Here is a 22,618-nt window from a genome sequence, read left to right on the forward strand (position 1 = left end):
TCGGGGGGCAACCCCCGTGTCCTGCAAATGGGTTAAGCCACCAGGTCCGCCCAGAGGGTTTGATTTTGACGTGACCAAAACTGAACAAATCTTCGACCTCCTACTCAAGGAAAAGCAGTTGAAGATACCCGAAGGCCTCAAATTCCCCACGGTACAGGAGCTGAACGGAAAGCCATACTGCAAATGGCATAACTCGCTCTCCCATGCCACCAACGACTGCAGGGTGTGGCGTCAGCAGATCCAAATGGCGATAGAACAAGGACGTCTGATTTTCAACCAGTACGCCATGAAGGTCGACACTCACCCCTTCCCCGCCGTTAACATGGTGGAGTGCACTTACCCTGAAGGTTGCCAGCCAGGATCCTCGTTCAGTATCAACATGGTAGGACCTGGGCACCACTCTGGCAAGGATGGAGACGAGGGCACCTGTTCTCGTAGCAAGGACACAGAGGAGGCCGCTCCACGCGATCGGCTCCGTCACGATGGCAAGCGCTATGTCACAGAGGGAGAAGTGAAGAACATAAGATATCAGCGACCTCTCTCTGATCACCTCCTCAACAAGTATGTGAGTCAATATAGCCAACGCCGACGATCCAGCGACGATGATGATAGAGACCGTCTGGCTAGGGACGCCAGGAGACATCGTCGGCATGATCGCGATGAGGAGGAGTACGAGCGCCGTGCCAAGGAAAAGTCAAGGGAGCGAGACGACAAGGATAGGCACTGGGACTGCCCCTTCTTTAGACACTGCTGGGACTCAGGAATGAGCCGATTGCCTATAATCGGCAATTGCCCAGAATGTAACCAGAAGAAGAAGGAGGCAGCCAACGTGTCCGTGTTCCAACGCTTAGGGCCTCTCCCACCACAAAGCAAACGCGCTGAGTCCCCTCGGATGGAAGATCTCGAGGATTCGGAAAACGAGGGAGAAGAAGAAGAAGACAGGTACCACCGTCCAAGGTGGTGCCCTGATGGACTCAGCCGTTCCCAAAAGCGTAGGGTTCAGCGATTGCGCGGCTTGGAGGAAGCCGAAAGGTTATATCTGCACACGCTGAGAAAGGCGCGGCCTGATCTGGCCGCGAAGATTCAGCGAACCCTGGATGAAGAGGGTCGACCACGGAAAATGGAGTGGCGCCCCAAGCAAAGGAAAGCCGATGATGAAACATCGGCTGGCACAAATATGGTGTTCATCCTTCCTTCGGAGTTCAGTGCTCCAGGATTAGACGAGGCACCTGTGGCACAACTTGACTGCGGCCCACGGCCGGTTATCTTTGAGAAGCCACGAGAAAGAAGCTACAGACATCTGAAGGCCCTGTACTTGCGAGGTTATATCGATGGGAGGCCTGTCAATAAGATGCTGGTGGACACCGGAGCGGCAGTCAACATTATGCCATACTCTATGCTACGTCGGTTGGGACGCTCTAGCTCGGATCTAATCAAGACCAACGTGACATTGAGCGATTTCAACGGCCAAGCGTCTGACGCGCAAGGTGTTCTGAACGTGGATCTGACCGTAGGAAGGAAAACTATCCCTACGACGTTCTTCATCGTCGATAGCAAGAGCACCTATGCTGTTCTGCTAGGAAGAGATTGGATCCACGCCAACTGTTGCATTCCCTCCACGATGCACCAATGCATAATACAGTGGGATGGAGATGAGGTAGAGGTTGTCCAGGCCGATGACTCAGCCGAAATTTCAACGGCTGGCATGAACGCGTGGGAAGCAGCAGGCCAAGAGCCCCTCTCAGGTATCAATTTGGACGACTGCGAGCGTATCGACGTGACGAAGGGCAGGGTTAGGCTGGTCTTATCCACTGGCCTGACCGTGTAGCAAGAGCAGACCGATGAGCAAACGTGGCGAGGCCGATCCTTGGGATCGGCCCCAAGGATATATGAAGGAACATTACAAAACCTTCATTGAGCGCTTCGATCAATATGGAGGCCGATTCCAGCAATCGGCCAAAATTATCCTCACCACATGTTCTGCTTGTGTTCAGCATCAATCTACTTGGCAGCGGTTTTACGTCGGCTGATGAGTTAAGAAGAATCAACATTGATCCTACCGGAGCCGACGTACAAATTACAGAGCCAATATCTGCAGTTACCTGTCAGATTCGGCTCGGGGGGCACCTAAATTAGATGAACATGTGCAGGTGAACATGTGTGCAGTGAAATATTGGGGGCCGATAGGAAAAAATCGGCCAGTAAAAAAAAAATCAGCATCACGATATACAGCCGATGCACAGCCATCGACTCTAGTACAATTACACAAGACCTACCGGCTGTGTGCTCAAGGCTCACATTTAAGCTGATCAATGGGAGCAAGCTTGGCTGACTCTTCATGGTGGCTATCTCGGATTACCAGATTACCTGAGGTCAAAGCCTTTTTGTTTGACCTGTGCATCCTCGCCGGTATTCTCGCCTTGATTAAGGCTCGGGGGGCAACTAACTTGGTAGATGCTCTGTTTTTGGAGCCGATTGGAGTTGCATCGGTTGACCCTGCATCGTAATCTTCTCCGAAAGCGGTGAGGTGTTGCAGAAGAAGACTGCTAAAGCTACGGAGAGGAGCCGGAAAAGGGAGCCGTCGGCTTTTACGGGGTTTGGACCGTCCTGTTGCTGCAAGAAAAGGAAAGAGACTGGATTCTCAAAATAGCCGATGAATAGTCATCGGCTATGGGATTGCGAAATATTATGGTCAGGTATCAAATCGCAGTCTGAATTTGAGAAGTGCTTAACTGATGGTCTAATCGATATCTGAGTCCGGCTTCATGGGCGTCTATGGAAAAAGAATCCGATACGTTGCTATCGGTCTTGGTGTGGCAAGCAGAAGGATTGAAATTGGATTAATTGAAAGATAAATTGGAAGAACAATTCTCATTAATTCAAAGGAGCGGCTTTACAGGAAAGAGCCGATGGCTCTCAAAAGGGGGATCTGGTGCCTAGTGCACTGCTACTAATAGTCCTACTCTACTAGTTGTCGCTGTCCTCGTCGTCGCCGTCGTCGATGCCGTCGGCGCTGCTCCCAGGAAGCTCCTCGTCGCTGCTGCCCCAGCCCTCGGCTGGAGCTTCTTCTTCCTCGTCATCATCATCATCCTCGCTGTCCGCCCAAGAGCGGAAGCGCTTTGTCGGCGGGTATCCGATGGAGGAGGAGGATTCATCCTCCTCCTCTTCCTCCTCGTCATCATCATCGTCTTCGCTGTCCGCCCAAGCGCGGAATCGCTTGGCCGGCGGATGCTTAGCGGGGGAGGAGGAATCATCCTCCTTCTTCTCCTCTTCTTCCTTTATTTCTTCTTCTTCCTCCTTCCCGTTGGGGGAGGTGGGTTTCACCCAGGGATGGAGGTCGTCTTCGCTCTCGCTTATCAGCTCCCCTTCGATGAGGAACTTGAGGTCGTCTTCCCCATCGGTCAGAGGCAGGTCGCCATCTGACCCGACCAGTGCTTCGGGTGGACCATCTGGCACATGGTCGAAGTTCCACTCCGGCTCGCTCGAGGAGAAGGATTGGAGGGAGAGGCTGGAGGAGACGGAGGAAGAGGAAGACATTGCTACGGGGAAAGAGGGTTTTTTGGTGCCGATAGCTAGAACAGAGGAAGGGGATGAAGAGGGCTAATCAATCGGCACGGTTAAATAATGGGGAGCCCAGTGGAGATTTAATGTCATTGCAGTTTCCGAGGAGATGGAGCCAAAATTGTCAAATCATGCAGAGAAGATGAGAAGGCAAGTCATCATGATGAAGAATACTGCGACGATTCTGATCTGCCACGACATGACCCTTCGAAGAAAAAACAGAGTGGTTTTGAAATTATCATTACCAAAACCAGGGGGGCATGTGTTATCACCAGAATTTGACCGGGTCAGAGGTGGGCCGCGATCAAGATGGATTTGAAGAATATACATGAAAGAAAGACGTGAATCGGCCTGTTATGCAAAGTTTGGGCTAGTTTGCCCGTGTATCTGTAACATAGTAGATTACGTGTCGATTAGTTAGAGTTTGCCTCGTGCACGGTTGGGATTATTCCCACGATTAGAAAGTCTACGGACTATAAATATGTATCTAGGGTTTATGAAATAAACAACAACCAACGTTCAACCACAAATCAATCTCGGCGCATCGCCAACTCCTTCATCTCGAGGGTTTCTACCGGTAAGCATCATGCTGCCTAGATCGCATCTTGCGATCTAGGCAGCACAAGCTTATTACGTTGTTCATGCGTTGCTCGTACTGAAGCCTTGTTGATGGCGAGCAACGTAGTTATCTTAGATGTGTTAGGGTTAGCATTGTTCTTCGTATCATATGCTGTCGTAGTGCAACCCTTATACATCTAGCCGCCCTTACACCTATTTTAGGTGTAGGGGCGGCACCCCGCTTGATCATTATTTAGTAGATCCGATCCGTTACGGTTGCTCCTTGTTCTTCAAGGATTAGTTTAATATCTGCAATAGTTAGGCCTTACAAAGGGTTGGAGGATCCAGCGACGCGTAGGGTGTCGTTTGCTAGCCCTAGACAGGATGTTCCGAGGATCAACCTCGTGTTGGTTTTTAGGCCTTGTCTAGGACCGGCTTACGATCACCGTACGTGACCGCGAGGCCCAATCGTGAGTAGGATGATCCGATTATGCGGTGAAAACCCTAAATCATCGTAGATCGCTTTAGCTTTATCTTGATCAAGCAGGACCACCATATATTCGTGCACCTCGTACGAATCATGGGTGGATCGGCTCCTTGAGCCGATTCACAGGACAACCTGAGAGCCGATCGAGGCTCGTATTTAATGTTTACGTGTATGCCATGCAGGAAACTAAGCGAGGCATCTCCATCACCTTCCTGACCAGGTATAGGTCAGGTGGCATGCCCTTGCATCAGCATCGGACGTGTGTACCAGAGGCTTTGCGGGCCGTCGCTCGGAGGGACCAGGGCCAGCCGCAGCCCTAAGTTGTTCCCGGCTCTACTGTGTTGCCCGTCGCTGCCCGCCGGTGGGTTTCTGATCGCAACAGGGACCCCTCCCTGTATAGTAGGTCTAGGTCTAGGGTTAGGAGAAGTGTTTGGCGTGATGTCGGTTGCTAGGTTTTGGAGCAGTTCGTCAGATTTGGGCCAGATCTGGTGTGGGTTAGGGCTCCTCTGCCTCACTTTGATGCTCTGGAGGTCAAAGATTGGAGTGAGGATGACGAGCATTCGAGTCTCCTTCAATAAGGCCTTGGTTTGTGGAGCTCCAGATCCGTCTGACTATCTTTTTACTGGTCGCTATGGTGGCGAGTGGTGGAGCTAGTCGGAGGAAGCAGGGGATTCTGGGAAAGAATGGTTGGCTGTGTGGTGGAGTTCGTGCGCAACAGCTAGGTTGTGCTGCTGTGATTTTGGGCCGGTGAGGCGGCCGCTCCACATCAATCTTGGGAGTGATTCCTCGACGGCGCGTATGTCGTCGACTTTGATGGCTGAAAGGCGGCTACTCCCGCACTGCACGCCGGCTTCAGGTGCGCGTATTTTGATATATCTCTGCCGGCGCATGGTGTTGTTCATCAACCTCCTAGCCTTAGTGCCTTTATGGAGGCCCTTCAACTCCGACGTGGTGTGCTCCCGCTGTAGTACCCCAAGTGGCCATGTCCCCGGTGGTGTTGCTGTCGACCATAGTCGGATGCTTTGGCAAGGTTTCGGTGGAGAAGGAGCTAGAAGAAGTCCCGGACTGGATTGCTATTTACAATTTTGTTCTAGGGTCTTTAGTGCAAAAGTTAGAGGCCATGTTGTATTTTCCTTTATTTCAGAGGTCCTCCATGTAATTTGTACTCCACTGACAATGACATGAATGCAGCGACGGGTCCTTCGAGACCCTCTTCCCGTTCAAAAAAAAAAAAGGTAGTCTAACTAGGTTGCAATCAGTATTCAATTTATACAAATTTGTTATACTGACTTAAAATAGGATTTTATAAAAGAAAAGAAAAGAGGCACACTCTTCTTCACAAATCTGTGGCCACACCCGCCACCGCCAAACCATCTCCAGCACACCGGTCCGCCTGCTTCTCTTCCTCCCGGCGCGGACAGGGTTTTGCCGCGTCCCCACCTAGCCATGGCCGTGACTACGGCCGCCTCGCTCCCACGCCTCTCCCTCCCGCCGGCGGCCACTCGCTCTACCGGCACCTCCTCTCGCTTCCGCCTCAAGCTCGCATCTGTCCCCAGTTGCCGCGGACACAGCTTCAGCCTCCGTCTCCACCGCTCGCCGGTGGTACCTGCTGCTGCCGCGAGCTCCCCCTCCGTTCCAACCTCTTCTCCGGAACCAGGGTCGGGTATCGGTGATGCCCTCGGTGGCGTCGCCATCTTCTCAGCGGCCACCGGCGAGCCCGTGCTGATCAGGGATCTCTGGGACCAGAACGAGGTAGAGATGCTCACTCTTTTCTCCGTTTAGCTTTAGGTTGGTCTTTGTATTACGAGGAGAGGAGACGTAGCCATGGAAAACTCTGTATATTTAAGGTTATTACAACGCAGAGTTTATTTTCAGAATAAGACGGCCCCAATTGTTGATTTGCTTGAACAAATTACCCATTCTGTAGATGGAAACTCTAGATCATTTAACTGTGAAATAATTTTATGAACGCATGAATCTGATGCTAAAATGGAGGAGTAATTCACTGCTTATGCAGGGAATGGCTGTCGTTGCGTTGCTACGGCATTTCGGATGCCCTTGCTGGTGAGAGACAGCTCCCGCTCCTTCTGTAGATGAACTACTACTTGGTTACAGTATTTCCTAGTTGTTTAATTTCCTTTTCTAAGGTATAATCATCAACTCTGCAGTTGGGAGCTGGCCTTGACGTTGAAGGAGACAAAAGAAAGATTTGATGCTGCTGGCGTCAAACTAATTGCTGTTGGTGTCGGCACCCCTGATAAAGCCCGTATTCTCGCTGAACGTGTACGTAACACTCTTCAGTTTATAGCTAACCCTAACCCTCCTAGCATGCACTCTGAACTATTTTGTTATAGTTTATATTTTATTCTAGACAGAGGTTCTTGACCATTTTGAGCCTCAACTTGTCTGGGTATTCGCTTATCTATAATCGCAATAGATCATTGCCGCAACTTCTCAATCATGCTGATGGTTTGATTTTAACTTATACCCCTCGTTTGGGACTTGCTAGACAACGGATGCCTTAAAACTCCCAATTATTCATATATGACGTGGATAGTTTAATGCTAATACTTGTTTTTTTCCAGCCATAAGTAACTTTCTGTATAATATGTTACTGCAGTTGCCCTTTCCATTGGATTACCTCTATGCAGATCCTGAGCGCAAGGTACTAATTCGCCTGCTCACGCATCAGTGTACCTGCTGGATATTGTTATACTGTATGTTACAGGTTATATGCACCTGATGTCTTGATATACTGCCATGCATTCACATTGTATCGGTTAGATTTGTTAGCATCTCCTTGCCATTGGCTGCATTGTACTAACAGGATAGTTCCCATAAAAATGTGATATGACTATTTTGGAGAAAGAGTGCTAGAAATAATCTTATTTTTTTAGCCAGCCAGAGAAATGTAATTCACTAAATGCAAGTATTTATGCCAGATTGTGAACATAAGTTTTGTGTGTGTTACTCACAAATGGAGTACTTTCGAATCACGAAAATATGTGGTGGCAATTTCTTTTCCATTCAAAATGATCCTTATTGTTAATGTGGTCCTCCTTGATAAGTGTATGTTGTGTATGTTTTGCTCATTTCTTCAACTTAGATGTAGATGTGTAAATGAGATAGATGCATGGATATTTAGTACTCCCTCCGTCCCATGAAGCTTGTCTAAGATTTGTCAAAATTTAGACGTATCTAGATGTTATTTAGTGTCTAGATACATCTGAATTTAGATAAATGTCAGACAATCTTCGTGGGACGGAGGAAGTATTTGGTACATCAATGGACAGAAATTTCATTATCCATAAAAATCATTTTACTTATTCTGTCCCTAAGTGCATGACTTCCATTGAACCTTTTCAGGCTTATGATCTATTGGGTCTATATTTTGGTCTTGGTCGCACATTCTTCAATCCAGCCAGTGTAAGCAACATTTATAGCAGCGATTTTTCAATTTTTTTAGTTGTTTGTCATGAAAGTTGCTTGGACATTGTCGTGACAGTTGAACATAGTTTTTAAAGGTGAAAGTGTTTTCTCGGTTTGATTCCCTCAAGGAGGCGACAAAGAACTATACAATTGAAGCCACCCCAGATGACAGGCCAAGTGTCCTGCAACAGGTTAGGTCATTTATCAACTGCTTCTGCCACCACCACCACTGTCTGAATTTAATGTACAGGGTATTGATCCATGGAACTGCACGTTTGTTTGTTATGTCTGTTAGGGTGGAATGTTTGTGTTCAAAGGGAAAGAACTGTTGTATGCGAGGAAAGATGAGGGCACTGGTGATCATGCACCATTAGATGATGTTCTGAACATCTGCTGCAAAGTTCCAGTAGCCTGATTTTGATCCTACAAATGGGAGTTCCAGGTACTCATGCTCTTATACCCATCCTAACATACAACAACGGCAAATTAAGTATTCTTTGGTAAAGAGTAGTTTCAGTTCTTTGTGTCAGCCTGTGGCAAAAGAAATAAGAAAATACTTTGGTTTTCTTACTCTCTTCTCAGTCATGAAAGATTATTTGCTTTGCTCACAATCTGCACCTTTTTGCCCGTGCAGGTTTCGTTCTTACGGCGTCATTTTTTCAGATGCTTCCTGTCATAGTTTTAGCATCAGACGACTTTCGAAGATTTACTCCTGGTGCAACTGTGCAAGGGCAGTATCGCCATGTTACATGTATATGTATTGAGATATCTGGGCGAACTTTTTCACACTTTGTCGATCATAGGAGCTTATCAGGGTTGGTTGCTGGTAGATATGTTACTGATTATGAACCTTGTACAGGGAGTTACGATATAGCGAGCGAATTTAGATGAATAATACTATTTCTTGGTGAATGCTGCATATCTGCACATCATAGCAATATTAGGCTGGTCATAGTGCATAGTATCATATAATAGTATCATGCATATGATACTTGTCTATGATACTATCTCGTGGTATTATAGAGTAGTATCATAATTTTCTAAATTTATTGTTTTGTAGAATCCCAATACAAATATATGTACAAGATCTATTTAGCACTAGCTTTTCTCGTAACATGCGATATGATACAGTATCTACCTGTGATTACTTTAATCATATCTCTCCTTCTTAATTATATGTCAAATTAGGATGCATGATATCAACTAAAATACTAACACTACAACGAGCTTTAGGGTGACTCGGTCCCAAAGCTGCAACTACACAGGAACTCAAATGGTGAAAGGCCCAGGCTCTGACGGTCTCACCGACCTGGCCACCCACCCTTTGGAATGGAAGCTTGGTCCTTCCAGAGACCAAAGAGGCTGCTACGTTGGAGGCTTGAGCATTAAGGCTGGTGCCAATGCACCACCTTACTCTCACCCGCCACGTCAGCTTTTTTCTCCACTCTCACCTCACTCTCACCCCACTTTCACCCCACGGTGCCAGTGCACAGGCTATAGTGGTTGGGGGTATGGATACGGAGGGTGTGAACCATATGGCGCCGGAGGTGGAGCGTATGCCCCATATGGCCCCGGAGCGGGTGTGCCGGTGGGGTATAAAACTCGAGGAAGCGGCGAAGAACCGGCATTGGTGCGACGATGTGACGGAGAGAGACCATCTAGGTCTATTGGTGACCCGTCCTGAATCAGATCCGTGAACGTGGTCATATCTGGCGGAGTCCAACCGGACATGGTGGAGAAGATTTGAGAGAGGGAAGGTGATGAATGGAGATGAAATGGGTGTGGAGTGAGTGAAACATATGTGGGGTATTTTTAGGGATTTTTGAACCAGCAACGGCTAGCTGACGTGGACGAATCGCGTCGCGCCACGTCAGCTGGCCGTTAGACACTCCCGCCCCTCTCTCGCCCGCTCTCGCCCGCATCTCGCCCGCCTATCGCCCCACTCTCGCCCGCTCTCGCCCGCCCTATCGCCCGCGACGCTCTCGCCCGCGTCTGCCATCGCGCCGCCCCGCCTCTCGCCCCGCTCTCGCCTCGCTGTCGCCTCCAACGCGGGCGTTAGCCGGGTGGGAGCGGGCGATATCGTCGGGCGCCCCCGCCGTCGCCTGGCACTCCCGTCCCGCCCCACTCCCGCCCGCCTCCCGCCCAGCGCCGGGCGATACCGCCTCCCCTCCCGCCCCGGTTGGCACCAGCCTAAGGCCATGTTTTTTTTCTCAAAAAGAGGGTGTGACCCGAGATTGTTCAACGATATTTTTTTCCAGCAGGACTGCACATGAAAATCAAATAAAATCTTGATCACGTGATCCTAGTTGGATTATATATGTAAATAGTTTAGTATAAATATGTGAGAAGTATAGTCAAACGACATATTTGGGCTTTTGTCATGCCAATCTTTTCCAACAACCTCTCAAATTAGACTTGATAGTGGTCGAATACCAGTCATAAGCGGAGCTACTGGAGGGCAACACACCAGTCAGTCTGCGTGGACTATGAAGCGGCATAGGTTACCGAGATGTGCTTGTCGACAATATATGAAAATTGGGAGCTTCTACGCCACAGTCAACTTAGAACTAATTAGCTTTCGGTTCGATATCACCTTGGGCTGGGATCATTATTTTATTTTGTATGTATAGGTACTTTCTTTGCTGTGTGCATTGTGGCTGGGAGTAACTAATATCTCTACGATATTAATATATTATCTATACCTAATAATAAAGAAAATAAGGCTTTTGTTGGTTCGTTTTTTATTGCTCTATTTATTTCTGAAATTACGAAGTTGCCACCGGTAAGTCAAAATAACGGTTGGGCTGAACAGGCCACCGAGTGGATCGACAAATCACCCTCCTTCTCTGCTTCCGGCCCTGTGGGCGGAAGAGACCTGCTCGATTGGGAGCGGTCGGGACTCAGGACAGGGCGGGGATAGGAGGAGTGGTACTTGCATCTGTGGCGGTGCTCCAGGACGACGGATTCGCGATGGAGGTTCCCACGTCGGACGATGTTTCCAGGTGGGCGGACAGCGGCTGGAAGGGCCTGGCTTCGAAGTTCTGGAACTTGCCTTCTCCTTTCTCCTCTGCGCTGGAGAGGGAGGTGAGCTCCTCTCCAACTCCCGTCCGACGGCCCCCGTCGCGGCGCCCCTGTCTTCCATGCTTGTTGCTGCCATGTTCCTCTCGCATCTCTGTCTCCTCCTGCCGTGCTCCACATCGCTAACCACCCCTGACTCCTCAAGCGGGACGGCACTGCCGCCTTGCCTTGGAGCTCGGCGCTTTCGCATCTCAGACTAAATCGCACGTTGTTGTAGAAACGCAGAAAGAGAACATGCTGGCGATTCTATGCACGGCAGCAGTAGCCGAATTTAATTTGCCATTCATATCCTGCCTTCAATTGATTCGTTGGTCCAAGGTTAGGGACATGTGCTTCAGTCTTCGTGTTGCAAACACCTCCACCTCTGCCTAGATAGCTGGATCGGGCCATGTATGCGGTAGTCTTGCTGGTTGTGGTCTCTTTACGCACTGGGTTCTGAACTTCTAATCATGCATACATGTACTACACATCAGCTGCTTTGGTGAGCTGATTTATCACAAGACCAAAGTGAATGTCTGTATCGTGCCTAGGCTGATCACCCTTTATTTGGTTTTGCACCCACTGCATTGCATGTAAGGCTGGACGTTCGGGCCGAGCCACCCTTCGGGCCGAGCTTTTCTTGGCTCGGCCCGTTTTGAGCTCGGCCCGCGTTAGACAGTGACCGAGTCGGGCCTGTTTTTCTGGCTCGCGATGGGCTGAAAGCTCGTCTGGCTCGGCCCGAGCCAGCCCGAAAGCTCATCACCTTTTTTACGTATTAATAGAAGGATGCAATCTGGGCTGGTTTCTGGCCCAAAAACATGGATCGGGAAGGATTAGGTCACCCACAGGCCACAACACGCACGAGTCGTTCTTCTCGCTCTCCCAACACATCGACGGAGGAGTCGGACGACATGTGCAGGCCGGAGCCATCGCGCCGCCGGGGAGCGGGATCTGGAACTGCCCCGGCGCGGTCGGCCGCGCGGCGCTGAGCAGCAGGGCGTTGGGCGGCGGCGGGCCGTGGGTGAGGTCGAGCGTGACGGTCGGGAATGGCGCGGAGGCGGAGATGGTGGCCATGCTGGAGGAGCAGGGCAACACGGTGTGGGCGAGGAAGTTGGAGCTCATGAGGCCCTGGCCGTCGGCGCTGGGCATGGAGCCCGAGAGCAGCATGAAGGAGGCGGCCGACGTGGTGGACGCCATCGCCATTGCCGCTGGCGCATCACCGATTTTCCTCAGCGCATCGTCTCCATCCCTACCGCTAGCATGGGCCCACCTGGCAGTGACTAGTCGCTCTTGGCTCACGAGCCAGCCCGAGCCAGCCCGAGTTTTAGTCGAGCTCGAGCCGAGCCCATTTTTCCAGCTCGTTGCACAAACGAGCCAGCCCGAGCCGAGCCCATTTGGAGCGAGCTAAATGCAGGCTCGGACCGAGCCCAGCCCGAGCTGGCTCGTGTCCAGCCTTAATTGCATGTCTGCAAGCTGATGCTGAGTTTTCTCTCCGTAGTCCTCAAGCTATTATACTTTTATTCATTCTACTATAACTAAGTTGACTTCAAAATTGCAATTCTTGGTCAAGTGGCGTGATCAAGAATACATGTACACAAAATCTTATTAGATGCTTCTCATTACTGATTTCAAAATAATTGTTTCAGTCATCTGAAATAAACAGATAAATTTTTAGCATGGTAAGAGTATCAAAGGGATATGTGATATACAACTAAGACATTTATAACATGTTTGGATTAAAAATCTTACGAAAAATTCTAGGAAAAACATTGAATATGTTATTGAACTCTAACCATCTTTTTTCACGCTGAACTACTCTTTTATACATGAGTGATGTCTTTTCACGTATACACATATTTTTTCCCTATGTAAAAGAATTTATCCTCCATTGCAACGTACGGGCAAATTTACTAGTCTTTATAAAAAAAGGTACTTCCTTACTTTTCCTAAGTTCTATGGGCTATTTTTTGGGCCTGCTAATTTCTAGCATTCCTATATCCTGCCGGCCTACTATTATGGTTTTTTTGTACCATTAAAAAACTCAGTTGTAACACCACTTGCAAACTAGAAAATCTTAGTTGTAACACCACATGTAATTAGAAAACCTTAGTTGCAACCACACTTGCAACTGAGGTGCAAGTTGCAACACCACTTGCAAGTAGAGAATTCATTTGCAAACCCCACTTGCAACTGGAAAATCTTAGTTGCAGCACTTGTGGCGACTAGAGAATCATAGTTGCAATCCTACTTGCAACTAAAAAAACTCAGTTGCAACATCATTTGCAACTAGAGAATCGCAATTCCAACTCCACTCGGAACTGGAAAATCTCATTTGCAACACCACTACGACCTGGTAACCGACCGTTCACCTAAGATTGAAAATGATCCAAAGTTTCTTGCCCTTATGCACGAATTTAGGAATAATCCATCTTCCTATCAAAGTTAAGGAGTCACCTGAGAATCTGAACGAACGGGATTGAATACCCAGATCGAATTAGAGTTTACGCTGCTCTGAACAAATAGAATAGGAGGCGCGTGGGTCATGGGTTCACCCACTTCAGAATCTTCGCCTTTAGAGAAAAATCCGTGTCCGCCCTAGCAAGAAAACGTTGCAACACCAATTGCGGCTTGACAAACCGATGTCGAAACCCATTAGTTACTGTTAATTCTCAATTACAGCTCACTTGCAACTACAAAAATCTCAGTTGCAACTGACTTGTAACTAGATTTTTTTTAGTATCAACCCTACTACCAACTAGAAAATCCAAGATGGAGAGAAAAAACGACCACATGGCAAGTTCCCATGTATGGCAAGTTCCCATATAATCGCGTTGCAAAAAATTATCAACAAAACCAATCAAGCACAAGACTGGACAATAAGTCACAGCTAGTAATAAAGGAAGTAACGTTTCTTCCCAAAATTTTCGTCCGTTTTTTATTTACCCCTATTTGGTCTTAGAAATTACGGAGACTGCCACCGTTGAGTAAAAGAACGGTTCGTTGTCGTGGCCATTGCCGCACCGTCGGAAGGCCACAAGGCCGCTCATGCTCGTTGACCGACGGGACACGATGCCGGCTCCGCGCCCCTGCCCTTATTTCTAATGGAAATTACAGGTAGTGCCACCGGTTAGTTAAGAAAACGTTTCGGTTTGTTTTGTTCTGCTCCGTCGTTTTTGTTATAGTATAGAATGAAGAGACACAAGGAATGGAGCAAATGATTCTCTTGTTTCATTGCAATGTGGGAGTCCCACTTATATACAGGCTGAAGGGGTGTGTTGGGGAGACACCTCTTCCCCAATAGACACCTCTTGGGAGGCATCCCTCCCAATACAATTGATCACATGTTTATTTCTCAACACTCCCCCTTGATCAATTCGTCATCTGTATATTGCAATCCAAATACTCCTCCTAAAAAACCCTGTGGGAAAAATTGAGGAAAATATTATAACGATATGCCACCGAAAACTCCTTTAAACCCCAGTGGGAAAAATTAAGGAGAAACCATGTGTCATATGTCCGCATTTGTATTTATATTGTCTCGTTAAAAACCTTATATGAGAAACCTTAGGGAAAACTCATAAAGGGAAAAGAGTACAATATCAGTGATCGGAAGATCATCAGTGAGTTATAACTAGGGATTTACTCCCCCTCAACATTGCAAACCTAAAGGTTGTCTCATACCAATTCCACAAACTTAATTATTTTGTTTGCAAATTACCCTCTTACATTTCTGTAATAGGATAAATATAACTCATAAGCAATACAAGTGACATTATCTTGGTAGATAATGATAGGTGATTCGAATGAATCTCCACATGAACTCACATGTGGCCAATCATTCTGCAAATTCATACACATCTTGTGATGTTTCATATAATTTCTGCAGAATGATTACCAGAAGGACTCAGGACTCATTTAGAGTCTATTCTGAAGACTTCCTTCTGAGTACTCTTCCAGTAAATCCAGTCTTTGATATGGCACTGTTGGGATCAAATAATTAGCCACTATCATATATCACACATTGGTCCCATCTTGATTATCATACTAGAATTAATCAAGAGTTTTGTGCCTTGAATATATCTTAGAATAATCCATACACAAACCTTATACCTTTCGGGGGATTGCACTCTCAATAAATTTCCAACAAATATAATGTTAGGCCTGACGTATTTTGCAAGATATCTCAGTGCTCCGATGGTAGATATGGAACTTCAGCTCCATCTATCACTTCACCATCTTCCCACCTTTCCAAGGATTGGTATCCAATATTAGGTATAATATGACCATATGTGTCTCTGATATTATATATCCGTATTGAACTTATTCAATATTTTTGGATATATGAAGACTGATATACATTTATTCCTAGGGGAACAAGCTCAAGTTAAAACTTAAGCACGATTTGGTTTGACCTAAATCTCCGTCTTAAAATGATTGTGTGTATCTCAAATGTCTCATATAAATACATTGATGATAAGATCATCAATACTACTTAGGTGACGTAAAATCCAATTAAGGATTTATCCATGAGTACGCATCAACAATTATTGATATTAGAGTTATCCTCATCATGGAAAAACTCACACAGTCGGTTGTATCACAAAATTATGTCCGACTACTTCAAGTCATAGAATGACTCCAGAAGTTTCCCACACACATGTTGCGATTTTCCTTTGGATTCAGAATATTAAGTCTTTCAATGACTTCAATATATAAGTCCAAACTGAGTGACATGTGGGAGTATGCAGGCACTACTACATACATCATCCACATGGATCTATACTGCCAATGACATTTAGTATCAAAACATAATTCCACTCATGCCAATATGGTATGCCACATCATGACTGATGCCGGGTGACACGCGTACAGCACGCGACCGTTGGGAACCCCAAGTGGAAGGTGTGATGCGTACAGCAGTAAGTTTCCCTCAGTAAGAAACCAAGGTTTATCGAACCAGTAGGAGTCAAGAAGCACGTTGAAGGTTGATGGCGGCGAAGTGTAGTGCGGCGCAACACCAGGGATTCCGGCGCCAACGTGGAACCTGCACAACACAACCAAATTACTTTTCCCCAACGTGACAGTGAGGTTGTCAATCTCACCGGTCTTGCTGTAACAAAGGATTAGATGTATAGTGTGGATGATGATTGTTTGCAGAAAATAGTAGAACAAGTATTGCAGTAGATTGTATTTGATTAAAAGAATGGATCGGGGTCCACAGTTCACTAGAGGCGTCTCTCCCATAAGAATAACTATGTTGGGTGAACAAATTACAGTTGGGCAATTAACAAATAAAGAGGGCATGACCATGCACATACATGATATGATGAGTATAGTGAGATTTAATTGGGCATTACGACAAAGTACATAGACCGCTATCCAGCATGCATCTATGCCTAAAAAGTCCACCTTCAGGTTATCATCCGAACCCCTTCCAGTATTAAGTTGCAAACAACAGACAATTGCATTACGTATGGTGCGTAATGTAATCAACAACTACATCCTTAGACATAGCATCGATGTTTTATCCCTAGTGGCAACAGCACATCCACAACCTTAGAACTTTCTGTCACTATCCCAGATTTAATGGAGGCATGAACCCACTATCGAGCATAAATACTCCCTCTTGGAGTTACAAGCAAAAACTTGGCCAGAGCCTCTACTAATAACGGAGAGCATGCAAGATCATAAACAACACATAGGTAATAGATTGATAATCAACATAGCATAGTATTCTCTATTCATCGGATCCCAACAAACACAACATGTAGCATTACAGATAGATGATCTTGATCATGTTAGGCAGCTCACAAGATCCGACAATTAAGCACAATTAGGAGAAGACGACCATCTAGCTACTGCTATGGACCCATAGTACAGGGGTGAACTACTCACTCATCACTCCGGAGGCGACCATGGCGGTGAAGAGTCCTCCGGGAGATGATTCCCCTCTCCGGCAGGGTGCCGGAGGCGATCTCCTGAATCCCCCGAGATGGGATTGGCGGCGGCGGCGTCTCTGGAAGGTTTTCCGTATCGTGACTCTCGGTACTGGAGTTATTATCGACGAAGGCTTAAGTAGGCAGAGGAGATAGGTTTAGGGGCGACGCGAGGGGCCCACACACTAGGCCGGCGTGGCCAGGGCTTGGGCCGCGCCGCCCTAGCGTCTGGCCGCCTCGTCGCCCCACTTCGTTTCCTCTCCGGACATCTGGAAGCTTCGTGGAAAAATAAGATCCTGGGCGTTGGTTTCGTCCAATTCCGAGAATATTTCCTTACTAGGATTTCTGAAACCAAAAACTGTCGTCGTGGTGAACGAGCAGATGCCATGGGATGGCTTAACTTGGGACCGAATGGACGCTAGAGGATTCGGGGGAGGGTTTGTGATTAGATGGGATGAACTTCCGGATGCCTTCCTCAAGAACACAGCCAGAGGCAGGGATACAAGAAGAAACACACAAGGAAGAACTCTGCTCTAGATCACTATCTTCATTGATCTCAACATGATACAAGTTTCCGGTTACAAGGTTCCTCTAAGGATCGATCATCTAACCTCCAATCTCCCGGATAAGGGGGTGCCCCCTCTCCTTATATAGGGGAGAGGGTGGCTTACAGAGCAAGAAACCCTAATGGCATCTTTGACTGGACAAACTACTTTACAAAGTAACTTTAATCATTGATGACGCCGGGGTCTTCTTTAATCAGGGAAGCTGACGTCCTTCGGCTTCTTTCAGCGTCATCCCTCTCTTTGGCGCCAGGGCTTCGATTAAAGCCACTTTGCTTAGCTCATCCTTGTCCTCTAGCTCTGAAGAGAATCTTTGACCAGTCTTGCCGACATGCTCTTCTTTCCGGTAGCCCGGTGTCTTCTTCATCCGGTTCCGGTATACCCCTCTTGGGATACCGGCCTAGCTTTACTTAGCCAAACACTTATCTTTGTGCTCCGGTATAAACATTAAACCGGTATCTTGATGGCTCAAACCATCCGGTTTGGCATGCCTTTGGCATACCGGGGGTCATCCCCCCAACATTAGTCCCCGAAGCTGGTATAGTCTGGCGGATTCTATCCAACAGACCATGCTAGGTTCTCATGTCTCAGGATACCGGTTTAACTTTTCCGGCGGTTAGCTTGGATCCGGCATCTTTGCCCGGACTCACGTTTTTTCTCTTTGCAAGGTATGCTCCGGTATCTTATCCTCCGGTATCTTTAGCCATTTAACCTCTCCTCGGCGAAGTCGAGAATTTCTCGGGTACAGAGCCTGTCAGTGACATGCGCACTGTAACTGACGCGCCAGTGTCAGGGGTCACTTCCCTTCGACTTCTGCGCCCGCAATAACTGCTCCACAGCGGATCCTGGCTGCCGTTCCGGATCCGTGTGGCTTCCATGTGGCCTCCTGTTTTCTACGCGTGTATCGCTGCGCCACATGGCGGCCCGTGGAGCGAACCGTCGCGGCCCGGCGGTTTTCGGCCCACTTCTCCCTCTTCCTTTATAAGGAGGAACCGCCCCCTCTCCTTCCTTTCTTCGCATTCCCCACTTCCTCGCGCACAGAGTTCTTCGTCCTCTGCGCCTCCGTCGCTCCAGTTCGTCGCTCGGACTTCGCCGCCCGGCGAACCTTCGCTGCTGCTCCGCCGGACCTCGCCGAACATCGCCGCGCAGAGAATCCTTGCGGCGCTTCCTTTGGAGCCGCGGCATTGGCGCTTCACCAAGCTCTTCTCCACCTCACCGTCGCCGGACTTCCTCGGCAACCGCAAGTTCGCCGCTCCACCGGCGAACTCCTTCCTCTACAACTCCGCCGCCTCAGGTTAGGCTCAATCTGCATTTGCTCCCCTTTTGCTTGCTTTCTAGATCTTGGGCCGGTAGTATATTTCCTTCCTCTTTTCTTTTGCTTTTTCTCTTACTCGTAGATCTTCGCGCAAGGGTAGATCGTGAGATTTGTGTTTTTTCGGGTCTCCTCTCATGTCTAGCGAAGAGTCTTCCTCTGCATCTTCCTCTACATCTTCCTCTAGTAGCCGGCATAGAAAATCCTCCGACGGACTATCTTCCGATCTTGTCCGGATGGACATCGATGCCGGCAACGATCAAGGGGCTGGCAGCTCTAGCCAAACCTCCGGCATAGATCTTACCGGTGTCACACGCGGAACCTGGAGAGGCTCCGACGTCTCCCAATACGAAATAGACTGGCTTTACCGGTCCAGAAGGATACCGGAAGGAGTATCCTACCGGCTTCCAGGCGACGAGATCGAACCGGTGCTCCGGCCCGGTGAGTACGTTGTCTTTCTCGCTCACTTTGAGCGCGGCTTCGGCCTTCCCGCTTCCGATTTTTTCCGCAGTTTCCTCGATTTCTACCAACTCCAACCTCACCACCTTCCCGGCAACGCCGTTTTCTATCTTTCTTGCTATGCCACCTTTATGGAGGCTTATATCGGCATTCGTCCCACTCGCGAGACGTTTGCCCGTTTCTTTGCTCTTCGGATCAACTCTGTTCAGGGCAAGGAAATTTCTAAACCCAAACCCCCCGTGCAATGCGGGTCTTGCATCATTGGCTCCCGCCAAGGGAGCCCCTTCTTCAAGTTTTCCGGTCTCGAGTCATGCCGGTTATGGCAAGGGACCTTCTTCTATGTGAAGAACAACGGCGCCGCAGATCTCATCAATCTGCCACCTTTTAACTCGGCGCCACCCATAAAGGTCAACTGGGGCTACTTTCCGGGGACGGACCACGTTGAGACGAACCGGGTAGTGCGCTTCATGGAGAAGCTGATGAAGGAGACCAACATCTGCTCCGACGACATCATCCGCGCCTTCATCTCGCGCCGGGTGCTTCCTCTTAAGCGCCGGGCTCACAAGATGAGCGAGATGTACGGTCCCGGTGATCCTACCAAGATCACCGGCCTTCCTCTCAGCAAGGAGGATATAGTCCTCAAGGCAAAGCAGATCTGCAAGACTGCCATGCCGGATGACTGGGAATGGGGCCTCCGGCCTCTTGATGTCTACGGTTGCTTCTATTCTTGTAGACAGTGTTGGGCCTCCAAGAGCAGAGGTTTGTAGAACAGCAGCAAGTTTCCCTTAAGTGGATCACCCAAGATTTATCGATCTCAGGGAGGAAGAGGTCAAAGATATCCCTCTCATGCAACCCTGCAACCACAAAGCAAGAAGTCTCTTGTGTCCCCAACACACCTAATAGGTGCACTAGTTCGGCGAAGAGATAGTGAAATACAGGTGGTATAAATAAGTATGAGCAGTAGCAACGGCACCAGAAAAGTGCTTGCTGGCGTGTGGTTGATGGTGGTAATATTGCAGGCAGTAGAAACGTAGTAAAACAGTAAACAAGCAGCGATAGCAGTATTTGCGAACAAGGCCTAGGGATCATACTTTCACTAGTGGACACTCTCAACATTGATCACATAACAGAATAAATAGATAAATGCTATACTCTACACTCTCTTGTTGGATGATGAACACCATTGCGTAGGATTACACGAACCCTCAATGCCGGAGTTAACAAGCTCCACAATTCAATGTTCATATTTAAATAACCTTAGAGTGCATGACAGATCAACACAATTAAACCAAGTACTAACGTAGCATGCACACTGTCACCTTCACGCTACGAAAGGAGGCATAGATCACATCAATACCATCATAGCAATAGTTAACTTCGTAATCTACAAGAGATCACAATCATAGCCTACGCCAAGTACTAACACGGATGCACACACTGTCACCATTACACCGTCCAGGAGGAATAAAACTACTTTAATAACATCACTAGAGTAGCACATAGTTGAATTGTGATACAAAACACATTGCAATCATAAAGAGATATAATAAGCACTTCACTATGTCATTCATAACAGTGAATAAGTATTCTGTGGAATATAGCCTAAGAGACCCACACGGTGCACACACTGTCACCTTTACACACGTGGGACAAGGAGTCTCCGGAGATCACATAAGTAAAACTCACTTGACTAGCATAACGACATCTAGATTACAAGCATCATCATATGAATCTCAATCATGTAAGGCAGCTCATGAGATTATTGTATTGAAGTACATAGGAGAGAGATGAACCACATAGCTACCGGTACAGCCCCGAGCCTCGATGGAGAACTACTCCCTCCTCATGGGAGACAGCAGCGTTGATGAAGATGGCGGTGGCGTCGATGGAGGAGCCTTCCGGGGGCACTTCCCCGTCCCGGTGGCGTGCCGGAACAGAGACTCCTGTCCCCCAGATCTTGGCTTCGCGATGGCGGCGGCTCTGGAAGGTTTCTCGTACCGTGGCTTTTCCGTATCGAGGTTTTAGGTCGAGGAGGCTTAAATAGGCGAAGAGGCGGCGTCAGAAGGTCAACGAGGCGACGACACCATAGGGCGGCGCGGCCAGGGCCTGGGCCGCGCCGGCCTATCATCTGGGGCCCATGTGGCCCCCCTCTGGCGACTCTCGGGTGTTCTGGATGCTTCCGGGGATTCTAAGATCTTCGGCGTTGATTTCGTCCGATTCCGAGAATATTTCCTTACTAGGATTTCTGAAACCAAAAACAGCAGAAAACAGGAACTGGCCCTTCGGCATCTTGTCAATAGGTTAGTTCCGGAAAACGCATAAATATGACATAAAGTGTGCATAAAACATGTAGATATCATCAACAATGTGGCATGGAACATAAGAAATTATCGATACGTCGGAGACGTATCAGCATCCCCAAGCTTAGTTTCTGCTCATCCCGAGCAGGTAAACGATAACAAAGATAATTTCTGGAGTGACATGCCATCATAAACTTGATCATACTATTGTAAACACATGTAATGAATGCAGCAATCCAAGACAATGGTAGATGACATAAGTAAACAAATGAATCATATAGCAAAGACTTTTCATGAATAGTACTTTCAAGACAAGCATCAATAAGTCTTGCATAAGAGTTAACTCATAAAGCAATAATTCATAGTAAAGGTATTGAAGCAACACAAAGGAAGGTTAAGTTTCAGCGGTTGCTTTCAACTTGTAACATGTATATCTCATGGATATTGTCAACATAGAGTAGTATAATAAGTGCAATATGCAAGTATGTAGGAATCAATGCACAGTTCACACAAGTGTTTGCTTCTTGAGGTGGAGAGAAATAGGTGAACTGACTCAACAATAAAAGTAGAAGAATGGTCCTTCAAAGAGGAAAGCATCGATTGCTATATTTGTGCTAGAGCTTTTATTTTGAAAACATAAAGAGAGCATAAAAATAAAGTTTTGAGAGGTGTATGTTGTTGTCAACGAATGGTAGCGGGTACTCTAACCCCCTTGCCAGACAAACCTTCAAAGAGTGGCTCCCATGAATTATTTTTATTTTTGGGTGGCACTCCTTCCAACCTTTCTTTCACAAACCATGGCTAACCGAATCCTCGGGTGCCTGCCAACAATCTCATACCATGAAGGAGTGCCTTTTTATTTTAGTTTTATTATGATGACACTCCTCCCCACCTTTGCTTACACAAGCCATGGCTAACCGAATCCTTCGGGTGCCGTCCAACAATCACATACCATG

General features: G+C 47.7%; 2 protein-coding genes across 2 annotated transcripts; one reads left to right on the top strand and one right to left on the bottom strand.

The window, feature by feature from the left end:
- The first annotated feature begins 5,973 nt into the window (after window positions 1–5,973).
- On the top strand, window positions 5,974–8,954 carry LOC127293043 (thioredoxin-like protein AAED1, chloroplastic). Its single transcript, XM_051322593.2, has 8 exons — window positions 5,974–6,358; window positions 6,624–6,670; window positions 6,775–6,889; window positions 7,227–7,271; window positions 7,973–8,032; window positions 8,131–8,226; window positions 8,331–8,477; window positions 8,670–8,954. The coding sequence occupies exons 1-7, from the start codon at window positions 6,053–6,055 to the stop codon at window positions 8,448–8,450; spliced, it is 789 nt and encodes a 262-aa protein (XP_051178553.1). The 5' UTR covers window positions 5,974–6,052; the 3' UTR covers window positions 8,451–8,477; window positions 8,670–8,954.
- A 2,809-nt stretch (window positions 8,955–11,763) lies between these two features.
- Window positions 11,764–12,295, bottom strand: LOC127346927 (uncharacterized). Its single transcript, XM_051373168.1, has 2 exons — window positions 12,001–12,295; window positions 11,764–11,897 (listed from the first exon to the last, which is right to left on the bottom strand). The coding sequence occupies exons 1-2, from the start codon at window positions 12,293–12,295 to the stop codon at window positions 11,764–11,766; spliced, it is 429 nt and encodes a 142-aa protein (XP_051229128.1).
- Between the last annotated feature and the right edge of the window lie 10,323 nt (window positions 12,296–22,618).

Source organism: Lolium perenne, chromosome 4, assembly GCF_019359855.2.
Source record: "Lolium perenne isolate Kyuss_39 chromosome 4, Kyuss_2.0, whole genome shotgun sequence".
In the NCBI taxonomy this organism is placed as follows: Eukaryota; Viridiplantae; Streptophyta; class Magnoliopsida; order Poales; family Poaceae; genus Lolium; species Lolium perenne.